This window comes from Eucyclogobius newberryi, unplaced genomic scaffold (assembly GCF_026437365.1).
Source record: "Eucyclogobius newberryi isolate DKJ021-1_F unplaced genomic scaffold, fEucNew1.0.hap1 SCAF_21, whole genome shotgun sequence".
Classification (NCBI taxonomy): Eukaryota; Metazoa; Chordata; class Actinopteri; order Gobiiformes; family Gobiidae; genus Eucyclogobius; species Eucyclogobius newberryi.
The window spans coordinates 9,566,374-9,582,151 of record NW_027315846.1 but is presented as its reverse complement, the minus strand read 5'-3'; the positions used below and the strand labels follow the sequence as shown (position 1 = coordinate 9,582,151).

The following is a 15,778-nucleotide window of genomic DNA, read 5'->3' as shown; positions in this document are numbered from 1 at the left end:
CTCCGGGACCAGCGCGCGCGCACGCACTGTAGGAGCGGCGCACGTGAGCGTAAAGAATAACGCGCGCGCACATCTCATTGACTCGTTATGAATGACTTTGAGCCCATTAACGTCTGAGATGGTGTGTAAGTCTGTGCCAAGGCAGGAAATGAAAAGGGTGGATTTAATCATGAGACTTTTTTGTCTCCTTTTTGCAAATTTGTCATTTTGGAGTTAAAGCGGGACAATGCAGGTGAAGGGGAAATACATATAAGAGGTGTTAAGTTGAAACTTGTACTGATGACTTAACAGAAGAAAACAAGTGTTATAAGCGTTCATCATGTAATGTTTTCATACATAAATAAGGCCTTTATGTGTTAAATATTATACCTTTAAATATCTAGAGCCATGTTTGATTTTCTTTTATTTTGTTGACACGTTACAAACTATTTACAGAGAGAGGAACTTATTTTGTATTTGGGTAGACTATATCTAAGACTGCTTTAACACTTATAGTTGAGTCCATTTTAATCCTGACGCCGACATTGTTTTGTATTGTCCAGTCCTTGTTTAGTCCAGGTTTAGTTTTAAGTTCATGTCTTTAATGTCCCATGGAATTATATGGATGCAAGTAAATTCATTTAAATATTAGAATGTCTTTCACTGCAGACTGGACAAAGTTGTTGTTTTCAAGTGAAATCTTATGTTGAGAGAGCAAAGTAGCCAAAAAGGAGAAAAAAAACTGTTTCATCTGCATTCATTTGCCTGCTAATTTACTTAATTTATGACTCTGAGACGGTCAGTCTGGGGATTCAACCAAGAGATATGCTCATTATTCTACACCTTTCCGCACACAAATTACAGTCCTTGGTTGCTCGTAATTTATTTATATGCTATGGAATTGGTTATTCTGTTATAGGCTACACATGGAAAATTGCTTTTGGTATTTATGTCACTTTGAATGAAGAAAAGTCCATTCAGATCTTGTCTAAACCACTTATCAGCGCTGTCTTTACTGCGTTACATAGTCTCATGTCGCGTCCCGCTGTAACTCATTGGTTGTTCGATTGTCACATGTCGTTTTTGTGCCTTACAGTTCAAATTCAGATGTTTTCACAGATTTTTTCCCTCACACCAGCTTCTTACCACCTATAACACTCCCTCCTCTCTCTCTCTTTCTGTATTTCTCTCTTTCTCTCGCTCCATCTTTGTCACTAAATTAAGCACGGCGCCCCCTTTTACTGCTGGGCCTGTCCCGTTGTCAAGGAGCTCCCCTGGTTCTCACGAGGTAGTCCCCCGTCTGTCTGTCCTCCCCCCCACCTCCTCTCTCTCTCCTCTCACTCTCTCTCTCTCCCTCCTCTCTTGCCCATCAACATTAGACACCACGGCCAATAATACCCCAGGGTTTGGTCACAGCTGGCAGGAGCTAATAAAGCCATCAGTCACAACGCTGCATGGACTCACTGTTTACTCACCACACAAAGAGGTCCAGCCATGACAGAGAGCAGAAAACAATTCATAAAAATAGACATTTCCATCCCAAGCCTTTCCCACGTCATATTGTTTGTGGTTTTAGTCTGCAAAAATATTTTCTTGGTTTTTGAGACCTTTAAAATGTTTCTTTTGACTATATCCAGGCTATTTTGCACGTAAAGGTTCATTGTATTTGTGTCCTGGTCTTGTTGTGTTTCTGCTTCCTGTTGTACATTATGCAATCTACATTATGCAATCTACATTATGCAATCTATGAATATCCATCTTTTCTAAATCTTTTTAAGTTCTGCTACTTATAAATGCACTATGGAACTTTTCTGGTCTGCTTGTCTTCATGGAACTGTTTTTGCTCTGCCCATATTGTTCCAAAGTATGACATTAAACACATTTGTACAATTACAGGTTCTCCACAGATCTGTAACTGGTCCTGGAGACGATTTCAACACAGTAAAAAAAAAAAAAGGAATATCTTCTTTGTCACGCATAGTATGAATTAATCACCCGCTTGTAATCCTGTCTGTATCCTCTTTTCTCATTGTTTTCTTTTCTACTGACTTGAACAATTTCTAATATTCTCTCTCCTCATAAACTTCGTCCAATTGTGCTTTTCACTGTTTCACTTCCTTGTCATTGTGCGGTTGCTGCGGTGTGCTGAAGCATCGATGGTAAAACAGTCCATGGAAGCGGCTCATGCAATACTATTTTAATTGAACAGCGTTGGTAGTAATTGATTGCCGCAGGGGGAGCCGCACTTTGGGGATTTTTAAGTTTGATTAAAATTCCTTTTGACTGCTGTTCACACATGACCCACTTACTGAGAAAAGTGCTGTCATCTTCACATAAAACGCATGGACCTATGATACTGCAAACACGTGTATTATAAAGCACTTTGTTTTATTACAACCTTCAGCTGTGGTGTTGTAAACCTCACAGTTATTGGCATGTACCGTATTTTCCGGACTATAAGTTGCACCTTTTTTCATAGTTTTGGCCGAGGTGCAACTTATACTTATATTATATTTATACTTTTACTCCGGAGCGACTTATATGTGATATTATTTGTTATTTTCACACTTTGGAAGTGCTTTTTATGCTATACAAGCTATTTATTCTACAGTTTACGGCAAACAACAACAGGTTATTCTTGTTCAGGTTCTTCAACAGGATATTTTGGTTGGCTGAAGAAAAAAAGTTGCAATACGGTAAAAAGTCGGTTTTAAATTGAGACCAAATGTTTAACATTTGCAAGAACAAATTCATTAGTCTCCACGTATTATTGTCCAAAGTGAATTATGCCCTTATAGTTCCATTCCATCAATCACCAAACTTCCACTGGATTGGTTGGTTTAAAGGTGCAGCATGTAAGCTTTTTGTAAGATGATCCTCAAACATTATTTCTTCTCATATTTCACTGTTTATTATCATTTTATATTCTATTGTTTATTCAAATTCTGTCCTTTTTATTGCCAAAAAGCACTAGTTTGGTGGAATCATCTGCTTGTTTATGGAGATTTATGCCATTCTGTGAAACATTCCATGCAAAACAACAACAGCAACAACATCTCCAAGGAGAGCAGAAGGTTTCGGAATCTGTTTTAGTGCCTCTTCAACAGAAAAAATAAATACATATATTATACTTTGATTGTAATGAAACATGAATGACCAAACAACATTATTTTCATTCATGGGGTTAGATCAAAAGTGGGCATCACCATCACCATCATCATCATCATAATCATCAAGCATTATAAACACTTACATGGCCCATAGAATAATCAAACATACAGTTGAACAGCTGCAAAACACTGTGTTATCTGTGTCTCTGGTAAAACCAAAGCTCCCGTCTTGCAGCAGCCGCGTTACATCAGCTCCTGGAGAACATCCGCACATGGCTAAATGTCAGAGCGTTTACCTCAAAACCCACACGCCCCTGTCCACTATTGCATCGCCATTGATTATTTTACAGCCCGTTCAGTGCAGCCTGGGCCCCGCGCGGACAGAGGACAAAAAGCCTATTGTTTGTTTTATGACAATGCGGAGAATTACAGGCGTGTGGGGCTGTGGCCAGGCTGATTGATTGGCTTCATCACTGGGACATTATCTTCATTTTATGCACCGTTCTCCAATTCTCTGGCAGCAGATCATGAGCATGCATCAGCATCAGTTACTCAAATGTCTCTCACGTGCAAAGAAGAAGTCATCTTTTTGTTATGCCATAGAGTTGCGCCATAGAACGATGTATAGATTTGTAAAGAATGTCTAAATAACTTGTATTCTTAAGCCTTGTTGTATGCTTCCGTTAAGGTCCGTCTAGGCTAGAGGATGTTATTGAAACGTGGAGAGTAACCATAGCGATTTACAGTCCTCAAAATAAGAAAGTCCTCAAAATTGTACCCGCAAGAAGACACAGAAACCTCTTTTTCTGATTATCAATCTGTTCTTGTCATTTAAGGGAAGTATGTAAGAAATATGACAGCATATCTTACATGGTTTTCAGCATAAAGTTGCTTCTTGTCAAATCCTTAAACTAATAAAATAACCAAAGCAGTGGAATCTTGAAGAAAGCAAATACACACCACATATAATATTATTTTCAGATTTGGCCTAACAACCTACACTAGTTGTATCTATTTTAAGGTGGTGCTTGCTTATGGTGTCACGCCTTCACATTAGCAATTCATTTGTAGCAAGACAATAAAGTCAATATTAGCTTATTAAGTCGTGTGTAACATCAAGTGTGGGTCCAGGACAAGATCAATAGGCAAGACAGATGTGCCAATCAAGTTGAAGCGATTCAATGCGATATGTTTAAATAAATAAAAACATGGGTGTATGATATCTTTTTCCTCTCATGTCAACACACCTGTCAGAAAGGGTTATTTTTAGATGCATTATTCAGATATGAAGTCACCCACTGCATGAATAGAGTCTGTAGAGAAGTGGTTGGAGCGCCCCCGTGTGTTTGAGATGTGTAACGACAGGGCCATTGTCAGTGAGTGCCCTGAGGTGATGTGGTCCCTGAGCAGGGCCCGGGGCGGTGTGGGGTGAGCCCGAGCTTTTGGCTGAGAATAATGAGGCTTATTCTTTCATTTCTAACATTTCTTTGTTAGTCAGGCTCTTTCTGAATTTATTTATTTTTAGATTTCGAGATCATTCTGCAGAAAAATGCTATAATTTGGGTGATTGCTAGTTGTTGAATCATAGACTCTTTGAAAGTTTTAATGCACACCAATATATTTTGTAGTGAAAATGCAAGGTACAGATACATGGGTGGATTTTAAAAAAGGATATTTTTGTTGAAAACATGTTTCACTTTTCCAGATTTATTTGATTTCTTAGTGAGTAATAAAAAGGTTGAATTATGTTTATTGACAATGGCAATAAACCTTTTATGATTCTTTGATTCTGATTCTGAACAGATTGACTGAGTCTCCGCCAGGGGGCACGCACCTTGTGAGCAGAATTGCTGTCCGGAAATCGCAGGAGGTCCGCACCTGTCCCACGTGCGCTCGTGCCTCATCCGTGATCTGCGGAACCTGTCCAACGACACATACTTAACTGCTTTTTGTTCAACTATGGCCCGTATTTTTGAAGAGAGTGAACCTGGAGGCACTGCTTGTTGGTAGAAGAACTTCCAGAGATTTCTCGCCTCGGATCATGTAAGTATATGATTACATCATATACGGATATTTAAGAACAGTCCAATCCACAACTAAAGGTGGTTAAATCGCCCCAAAACCTTGTCTTGTTGACCTGATTAAACTTGCCTTTGTTTAAACAGAGCAACCGGAAATTGAATGGGTGCATTTGTGCTGTGACAGGCATCTGGATTCTTAAAGTAGACTAGGTATATCAGAAAACATTTCAAAAGTGTCAGATTTACAATTGTAACCAGAGAGTAATACTTTTGGAATAAGTAAACTACAAAAACAAGGGAGATATTCAGGTTTTAAGATTGTCTTATTGATCGGCTAAATTGTCCACACATTTCAGCCAAAAGACTGTGACCACTGCCCTCTGCTGGCCAGTGGTCAGTGCTGCTGCTGCTGTGCAGGGCGCGGTCACCTGTGTGTGACCACCACGGAGCCAGTCAGTGTCACTGGATTAATGCATTTAACCACATCATACTATGTCAAAAAAATGATTGAAGGGGTTTCATTAAATGCTGATATTCCAAGTATAAATGTATTAATTAAGGAGGTAACAGTGTCCTATTTCTGAACTTTCTGAGCATGTGTTTTCACAGCCTGTATAATTTCATAGGCAAACAAGCATTTTGAATGAGGCCATGCAAATATTCATGACCCGAATTGAACTTCCCGGGAGCACACGCCTCGACTAGACAAGCAATATTGCGGCCGCTAAAAAAACATACTTTGCCTAAAACAATTGCCAGGAAGTTTGTCACATTAGATCACAAATCTTCTGTAGTTTGAGGGTTTAAAATAAATTGGGTTGGCAAATGATCTTATCTGTATATTTTCAGCTTTTCCATGAAGTACATTTTCAAAACTTTCTCCTACTATAAAGCCGTGGATCATCATGGGAAGGTCACGTGGGCGTGACTTGGGTGGTGATTGACAGTTGTAGCACAATTTTGACCGATGATATTGGTCATGAGAGGAGCAACTTCTGTAAAAGTTGTCAAACGCAGTACAGCGGAGGACGGTCGGTCACAAGCGGGACAGCACTCCTACAGGACTGAATTGGCAGTGCGCCTCTAGCAGATTCTGACACATTTTTTTTTAACATGGGTAGGTGAAAAAGTTAGTTAGTAGCTTCAATCAATCAATCAATCAATCAATCAATCAAAACTACAAAATTAAAGTTGATTTCTGCATTATATGTCAGGTTTAAAACTTCACATGCAGCTAACAAATGTAACTTATAACATCTTCTCTCCTTTACTGTGATGCAGAGCTACAGGATCCACCAGCAGAATGGGAGTCACATGTGACCAGTGTGGAAAGGAGTGTCGCAATGCTGCATTACTCAAAATACACTACAGAACCCACACTGGAGAAAGGCCATACAGCTGTGACCAGTGTGGGAAGACATTTAAACAGGCTAGTGCGCGTAACCAACACATGAGAGTTCACCGTGAAGAGAGGCCATTTGAATGTGACCAGTGTGAGATGACGTTTGCCTGGTCAAATGCCCTCAAGCAACATATGAGAAGCCACACGGGGGAAAGACTATACAGTTGTGATGTTTGTGAGAAGACTTATTCTCGATCACACCACTTAGTGATACATAAGAGAGTGCACACTGGAGAAAGGCCATACAGCTGTGATCAGTGTGGGAAGGAATTTTCAAGAAAAGGTCACTTAAAAGCACATATTAGAATCCACACTGGGGAGAGGCCACATACATGTGACCAATGTGGAATGGCATTTTCTACCTCAGCACATCTCCAAATCCACACAAGAGTCCACACTGGAGAAAAGCCATACAGCTGTGAAATCTGTAAGAAGGGATTTTCTCAGTCATGCAACCTCTCCGTACACATGAGAGTCCACACTGGAGCGAGGCCGTACACATGTGGCCAATGTGGAAGAGGCTTTTATTCAACATCGGATCTCAAAACTCACACCAGTGTCCACAACAGAAAGAAATCGAATATCTGTCATGTGTGTGGGAAGGCGTTTTCAAGTTTGCGTTACCTAGAAACACACATGAGGACTTCTAGAACCCCTGTTCATCTTGAACAAACTAAAGAAGACAGAGTTGTTGAGGCAGGATCAGGTCAACCCAATGTCAGACTCAAAAGACTGGAAATCAGGCTTCAGAGACTCCAAACTGTGGAGTCGAGGCCAGTGTAGTCAGTCCACAGGTCACGGATTAGGTATCATTTCTAATCAAAGTACAGCACCTTTTTTTATTCAACCCAAAGAGTTTGTCCATTTTCTTTCATCTTTTTGTTGCATTTTCTTTGTAGCTTTTAAAATTAATTTTATTTTTTATACTTATGCAGTTTTGTCATTAGAAATGTTTTACATGTTTTATGTACTACTGCTGCTATTGACAACCTGATATTTATTCTGAATGTTGTGAAAAAGGTAAAATAAAGAAAATGAGAATATTAAGCAAAGTTGTCCCCGCTCAGTTTATTTGAATCCAATTGTCTGCTTCTAATCTGCACTGAAGGGCCCAATTTGACTGTTGGAGTTACCAATACATAGAGATTAAACTTGTCTTGCATCTCACACGTATCGAGGGACGTTTGAAACTAAACGTATAAAAACACACAAAGGGTTGAGCCTTTTGCTCTGTTATTCAAAGGTTATCAGAGAATTTCCAGTTTATGCAACTGGAACCAAAACTGTACAAAGCTTCAGCACAAATAATGCTTTGAGAGGGACTTTTGATATTTGAGATCGTGGTAAAGCAAAGCTCAGGTTAAATTCTAACTTGAGAAACCGCTTCAGATGTATCTTTATTCTTCAAAAGCTGTTGACATCCCTAGAAATGAATGAATCAGGCTAATAACTGCTGAACTTAATATACTTATTACTTAACTCAAAACCCCACACTGGATAAATGCATATTCATGTATATTAATTGCAATTAAAGTTTGATTAAAGGCGGTATGGACGATTTTTCGGCGATTTGAGAACGCAGGCGGAAGTGCACATGCGCACTCCCCCGTGCGGACCGATACAACACAAACGTGCGTTTGTTTATCAGCGCAACGGAGCGCATCACATCTCTCGTCTCCCGTAGATTCTGTCCACTTCTGCGTCAGCTCGAACTGTCTTTCTCCGTCTTCATTTTGCGCCGTACACTGAGGGAACTATATTATGATAGATCCATGCGCTTAGACACGCAGAAACGTGGGGACGAGCCTGACGCGGCTGCAGGTGAGCGGTAGGTGCGTTTTATGATTGATACGTGGCAGGACAAATGATTTATCCACGCCACGAGGAAAAATGATAAAAAATTTGCTGAAAAAAATCGTCCATTCCACCTTTAAAGTTGCTCCCAGCGCCAATGGGCTTTAGGAAAATCATCCAGAGGAGACAACCCTTTATTCTTTAAAGCTGCACTATGTAATGTTTCTGGTGGGGACGACTGTCACACGCTTGTTGTTACAGAGATACTATTGCTCTGTCTGGACTGTTTCACTGTATGCATTTTATTTGATCTGAAAAACATGCATTCTTACAGAGCGGTGTCACCTCGCCATAGATTTGATGTGGATTTGGTTGCGTCACATCGTTGTCACCACAAAATTAAAGACGTTGACTGAATCATGTGGCGGCTCTCTTACACAGGTAGAACATGCACCAGAATCATCCATTCACTTGACATTTGACATTTGCTGCACTTATTCACAATCAATGTTTGAAGAAATCTTTACACTTCAACACAAATATGTAAATAGAAGTTTATTTCAAAACATGAGAATGATCATTATGATAAATTTCAATAATATGTTGATACAATTTTATAAGGGATAAATCTTTTTTTTTTTTTAAGTATTTGCTTAAATATTCCAGTACCACAAGCTCTTTCTCTGTAAAATATGTGGTCTTGGCAGACACCATGTGAACACTGCACTGCACACCACTGTTTGACATAAATCCATCACAACACGCCCGGCCCACACAGTATTAGGCCTGCAGGAGGCGACAGGCCCACCCTCATTGTCTTATGGAGAAATTCAAAAAGTCCTATTCACGTTTCATTCAAGCCAAAGGCAGCTTGATCCAGTCAGTAAAGAAATGCATAACCTTGTTTTCCTCAGTGATCATAAAAAACAGACCTATGTGCCCATAGAGCTGTGGGAAGCAGTGACGTAGTGCCCTCTAGCGGCGAAAAGATGTACTGAAGCCGTGGTGCAATTTTAAAATATGAGCAAAACAAAATGTATCCGTGATGTACAAAAGTCTCCATGTCAGTAAACCTGTTCAGGGAGGGTATGTATTATTTCAATTTTAACATTTCATAAACATGGAGGCTATTCCATCAAAGTCGCTTCGCAAGTCCAGGCTAATCCTGAAATCCTTGGCTGAAATTAGCTCCAGTTTAAGCTTCGTTCGAAGGGAAAGGGCTTTCTTACCAATGTCCCTCATCTTTTTTCTTCTTTCTCTTTTGTGTATTTTTTTAAACTCTGAAGGAAACAGAAATATGCTGCGCTGCCTCTCTGAGTGTGTGAAAGTTTGACTGCTTAAGGGACGTCTTCAGGGGGATGTGTGAGTGTCATTTATACGCTTATGCTGCTTTTACATGGTTGCGTTTGGCCATTTCAGACGTTGCATGGGGGGTCTCTCTAGAATCATGGGACCATTTTCCGGCCTTGGAAATCTCAATGCCATCGAGAGAAAAGTGATCCAGAATCGTTGAACTTACCTCGCTAACCATCTCCTCCAGCTTCGAAGTGCAGGCCTCTGGTTTACACCTTTTTGGACTGGATTGAAGATTTGATGAGCCTAGATTACCCAAATAAATTAGACTTTGCCTTAATCTTGCTTTGATGTTGTCAGTTGGTGTTTAGGTTCTCAAGATGATAATCCAATCAGAAAGCAGAATAAGCCTCACACGACTCTCTCATTTTGGTTGCCAGTTCAAATGTTGGAAATAAACTACTTGCCTGCATTCAATCATTCACAAGAGCTAGTGCAGCCTCTGCAGCTCAGTGAAGGAATTCTAGAGGTTCTGTGTTTTCACATGAAGCATGGCCGGTTCATATTCTGAGTAAACCTCTGCAGGTTAAGGCACTGGCCAGATTTAGTTGTGATTACCTAGTACCTATTTAAAGCAATTAGTAAAACTGAAAATACTAAATTAAGCATGGACAAAAGCCAAATAAGCAGTAATTCTCACTGATTAAGGGACTCCATCGCCAACCAACAAATTGTTCTTACAGTTAAACTCATTCCCACGACCCTGTAAAATAAGCCGCAAACAATCCAAAATGTTATACAGACATAACTTTGTAACGTTTTGCACCATATAAACTATAAAGACTTCCAGAGAGGTTTTGGTGTCTTCTGCTTCCCACAGCTAAAGTTCGCCCTTCTCCTGACGCCTCACTCTCCTCAGGTCTGGCTCACAGTGGCTGGGTTTGTTTTCGTCCTGTCCACAGCGTTGAGCACCCGTGTCAGGTTAGCCTTCGGTCTGTCCAAGCTGGAAGTGTTTCGTGATTGGACCATTCCCTGTTGGTTGCCACGGATACGCTCCAAACTGGCAGAAGTGCGCACTTGGACAGTCCTCTCCCCCGTTAACGTATTGACAGTGCGCACCTCGTTGGATCGTCCTCTATCCAAACTGTTATTCAATTGGCTGTTTCGTCCATCTAAGCTCGCTCCTGATTGGTTCGGCCTTCCCGCCTGCTGATTGTTCAAAGTCTGGAGTTGGCCCGTCCTGTCCCGGTCCGGAATTGTAGGTTGGATCGAGCAACTCCTGTCCGTGTTTATCGTTTGTATCCTCTGTCTTTCCAAACTCGTATCCCGTCGCACAAATCCACTCCTCTCTCTTTCAATGCTGCTCTGGATCTCCGCGCGCCTCGCCAACGCTTCCCGTAGTTGGGTTCGGTACGTTTCAATTTTCGCCTGTAATTCCTGGAGCTCGCCTTCCCACAAACTGGTCTGGGCCGCTCTGCTTCCCAATGGGGACAGGACCAAACCGGTGGACGCCAAAACGGACGGCGGCCCCCCGTTAGCGTGGAAGCTAATGTCGCCCGGAGAGCCAAATCCGGTCAAGCTACCGAGGCCAAAGCCACCCATGCCTAACCCGGGACGGCCCACCATACCCGGGCGGCCGCGGACAGAGGCGGTGTGCGTGCGGAGGCGGTAGCTGTGAAGCGTTTCCAGGTCAAAGTGCACACGTTTCTCCTTGTGGTCCTGGGACGGGGAGGAGGAGGCGCCCGTGTCGATCCCCGTGAGCGAGGCAGGAAGTGATGTCGGAGGCGAGGGGGGCGGGACCTGGTGCTGCTTCCTGTGCAGGGTGCAGTTCTCTGATATGCAAGAGGACGGTCTGGGGAAAATATGAGAAACATTATTGAGTGTGATGAGGAGATGATGAAAAGAGAGAAAAGAGTGGATATAATAATGAATAGAGCTATATCTTCATCATAAAGATAAACACAGAAGTGACCCCTGCTCCAACTCAAGACTCAAGTCCTGTCCTTGCTGTACATTTTTTTGTGTTATGTAAGTTATAGATTTTGAACTTTAATATATTCTGAATAAAAAAGAATAGGGCAACATTATTTTCAGAAAAGTCTTTACTACAGAATGTTTTTTTTAAGCCTGCATGATTCCCCGAAAATATAAAGCTAAAGCCAAACTTTGGAACATTGTCCATGAAGATAGATTTGCCATACTGTGGAAAATTAAAGCTAAAGGAACATTTCCATGGAAACAGCAGGAGGGGCTCCTCAGGGCAAGTACGAGTCACTGTGAGTGGGCGTGCATCTCCACAAACCTGTGTTTAAAAAAATAAAATAAATATCCTCCAATAAAATGTGCAGCTTCTGTGATTTGATCAATATGACCATTTAAATTGTGATTTATTTTGCAATGAATCTCGCACCTTCTTGTAAAAATTAATGTCAGTCATTAGTGTCATCACACAGAAAACAACACACTAATAACAACACAATAATTCTGACACTACAGTGTAATACCTGCATTTAACAGACCAGCAAATGGAGCCGTGCCACAGATGTTTGGCTTATGCAAATCTATGGATATTTTTATAATATGGTGGATTTTATCAGTAAAAGTGTTTGAAAATCATTTGAAAATCATTTAACTCTTTCCTCTCTTCATTACAGAGGTGATAAGCCTTCATATTTGCTCAATGAATTTCTCTCCAATGAATCCGAATACTCAGCTCATTTATTATTGGAAACTAAATGCCCCTTTAATAGCTGTTCTCAGAAAAATGGTTGTATGCTCAGTGTATTATGGTCTGTAGAGTTTATCGTTGTCTTTTGTCAATGTCAGACAGTTGGAGAAACTGAAGAAAAGTTCCGAGGAGGTAAAACGAACAGCAGAAACACTCAAAATGCCCCATAAAGAGCTGTTTTAGTTAGATCTTACTTTTCCTCGAAGCCTGTCAGTTCCTTTCCCACGTCCTCGTACGTGGTGTGCAGCGCCCGGTGGATTTTCTGGAATCAAAGATGAAATTAAGGATACACAATGATTGCATAATTTTCTATCGCTTCAACACCTCCACTAATGAGGAAAAATCAGACTTGATGCATTAAATCACATTCCACTCACCAAGTCTGAGAGTGAGAATAACTGCAAAGATCTGCTCGGATGCCTCGTAAAATGATTCCCTACATTACAAAACATGCAAACCTCATGAGTTCAGATTCATTTTGACTTTATTTCAGTGTAAACCTTCATTCAACCAGTATAAAAGTTATATATTTTTAAAGTTATATCTCAGTGATCACAGAATGGCTTCCAGATGGTGAAACGTGTTAACTTGAAAAATAATAATAATAATAGCAATGAATTTGATTTATATAGCGCTTCTAAAAACATTATGACCTTTTAAATGTTTGATACATTGATTCAAGTAATTTTGACTACAGTAGTTTAGATTTGTCAAGCTAATCCCGACTTGTTTCAATACATTTCTCATTAACTTTTAACTATAACTAACTAACTAACTATTAAATTCAAAATTAAAGGTGAACTATGTTGCTTTTCTTGTCCTCCACGTGCTTGTCCACATGGAAATAATGAATATAAGTATAATGCCATTCAATGGAACATTCCAGGCAAAGCAATAACATCTCCATGGAGACAAGTATGTGGCGCACCCGAGTCTACAAAATAAGTTATAGTGCACCTTTAAAGTCTTACTCCTCTAGGCATATCTTTTCACAATATTAGAAAATATACATATATGTTGATACCGGTCAGAAATACCAATATACAAGTGCAAAAAAATGTGACACAAAAAGACTAGTTTAGAATGTGTTGAATTCAGGCCACTCTTTTTGCTGTGTAGAATGATTGCAGAGGATGTTATAAGGTGTCAGAAGAATGGAGTTTGAAGGGACGCTTGATTGAAAAGTGTATAAATCTTCTGAAGACAGGACAGGCTCAGTGTACACGAGCTGAGCTGAGACCTACAGGCAGCATCACAGTCGGCCTCCTTTGAGAGAAATGTGGCAAAGAAAAATGTCAGAAGCCTTGATATCCACTTCCAATATTCACTCAAACATTGCCAAAGGCTACCCATCTAATACAGGCTAGAATTTAATAAAATATAACATTCAGATGTGGGTCCTCTAATTGTCTGCTGTCTATTGGCCAAATTAATTAAACTGTCAAATGAAATATTCATATCAATGCACTTTTTCTGCAAAAAAAAAATGAGAGAACTTCTTGGAACTTCTAGATTTGATCTACTGACATTTCGAATAAAGACTCCCAATGCATTGTACCACATTCACAAGCTAATTTATAAGGTTTATGACTCAGTGTATTGTCAGTCAGTCCTTTCATTTACATTTTGGGATTCTTATATTTATCTATGAACTGTAAATGGAGTTAAGAATAACTGAAATACTTTTTCTGCCCAAGAGCCTGAATCTCAACACCGGCTGTGATAACATCTATTTTACCAACAAATGTTTAGATTGTGAAAATTTCGTAAACATAACATTTTTGACAAAAGTCCCAGATGAAGCTAAGGCCATCCCGATGAAGTTCATTAGCCGACAATATATATTTTTCATAATAAACACTGTACATTTCCATATTTCCAATGCCATTTTGATGTAATTACTGCTCTCTCCAGTCAGCAAAGTCATGTTTGAGAGTCTGTTTATAGACAAGATAATGATTATTTGATTATTAAATATGGGTGATGGTTATTTCAGTAATCAATTGGTTGTGATCGATAAACTTGTTTCAGTCTTAATCACAACTGGTGGAGGGGCATGTATTATAGAAGGTAATCATATATCAAAAAGCTACTGACATTACAAGGGTTGGGCATTTTGTCTTTCCTCTCTCAAATGAATTATTGATGCCCTTGGCCCATTTTAGTGGATTTTAACTCTGCCCAACTTACCCAGAGACACAACTTCACAGTTCAGGACATAAACCACAATGGAGAGAATAGTAAATCACACCAAGTAAAAAGTAAATAAAATAGAAATCAATGTTTATCGATTTAGGTTCAAATGGGGTATGATTTATTATGCAGTCTGTTGTATGTTTTAACACAGTCGCTCAAAACTAACTTTGCTTGGATTCCAAACTACACAACATCAAACAATACATGGGTTTCAGAGTGAATTAACGTTCCAAAACAAAATATTCTATCTTTTAATTGTGCCAAAGTCCTCGCCTATAAACAGAAAGCTGAAAGCCATGAATTGGCACAATACATTGTTAAATTGATTGCCTTATTACATTCCCGTTTCCTTTTTAATTAAGACAGTACATTTTAACTCAGTAAATTATCTTGCACCAATTTCTTAAAAGAAAAATATCGGGAAAACAATTTGCATTTGGTTTGAACTATATCAGGGAGTTTTTTATTCTATTTGTATCACTCTATTTCAAAAGCACATAATTACACCATCTTTCCAAAGTGTTCTCTAGAACTGAGTCATCTGAACTTGTCGTAACACATCTGAACTTGTAGTAACACATCTGAACTTGTAGTAACACATCTGAACTTGTAGTAACACATCTGAACTTGTAGTAACACATCTGAACTTGTAGTAACTCATCTGAACGTGTAGTAACACATCTGAACTTGTAGTAACACATCTGAACTTGTAGTAACTCATCTGAACTTGTAGTAACACAGCTGAACTTGTAGTAACACATCTGAACTTGTAGTTACACATCTGAACTTGTAGTAACACATCTGAACTTGTAGTAACACTTCTGAACTTGTAGTAACACATCTGAACTTGTAGTAACACATCTGAACGTGTAGTAACACAACTTGTAGTAACACATCTGAATTTATAGTAACACATCTGAACTTGTAGTAACCCATCTGAACTTGTAGTAACACATCTGAACTTGTAGTAACACATCTGAACGTGTAGTAACACATCTGAACGTGTAGTAACCCATCTGAACTTGTAGTAACACAGCTGAACTTGTAGTAACACATCTGAACGTGTAGTAACACATCTGAACTTGTAGTAACTCATCTGAACTTGTAGTAACACATCTGAACTTGTAATAACACAACTGAACTTGTAGTAACACAACTGAACTTGCAGTAACACATCTGAACTTGTAGTAACACATCTGAACTTGTAGTAACACATCTGAACTTGTAGTAACACATCTGAACTTGTAGTAACACA

At 39.6% G+C, this 15,778-nt stretch overlaps 2 protein-coding genes across 2 annotated transcripts in view; one reads left to right on the top strand and one right to left on the bottom strand.

Annotated features, from left to right (window-relative positions):
- The first annotated feature begins 6,394 nt into the window (after positions 1–6,394).
- Positions 6,395–7,310, top strand: LOC140370682 (uncharacterized). Its single transcript, XM_072457884.1, has one exon. It carries the CDS (start codon positions 6,414–6,416, stop codon positions 7,293–7,295), a length of 882 nt encoding a protein of 293 aa, XP_072313985.1. The 5' UTR covers positions 6,395–6,413; the 3' UTR covers positions 7,296–7,310.
- A 2,960-nt stretch (positions 7,311–10,270) lies between these two features.
- grin3ba (glutamate receptor, ionotropic, N-methyl-D-aspartate 3Ba) overlaps positions 10,271–15,778 on the bottom strand; it is a 181,690-nt gene continuing 176,182 nt past the window's right edge. Inside the window, exons 11-12 of the mRNA XM_072458207.1 lie at positions 12,522–12,589; positions 10,271–11,451 (exon numbers count right to left, since the gene is read on the bottom strand). Coding sequence (XP_072314308.1) covers positions 10,515–11,451; positions 12,522–12,589 — 1,005 coding nt within the window. The 3' untranslated portion in view covers positions 10,271–10,514. The remainder of the gene's footprint in view (positions 11,452–12,521; positions 12,590–15,778) is intronic.

Bases quoted from the DNA above. Each gene is read 5' to 3' on its own strand.
- LOC140370682 (XM_072457884.1), top strand. From the start codon at position 6,414: ATGGGAGTCACATGTGACCAGTGTGGAAAGGAGTGTCGCAATGCTGCA.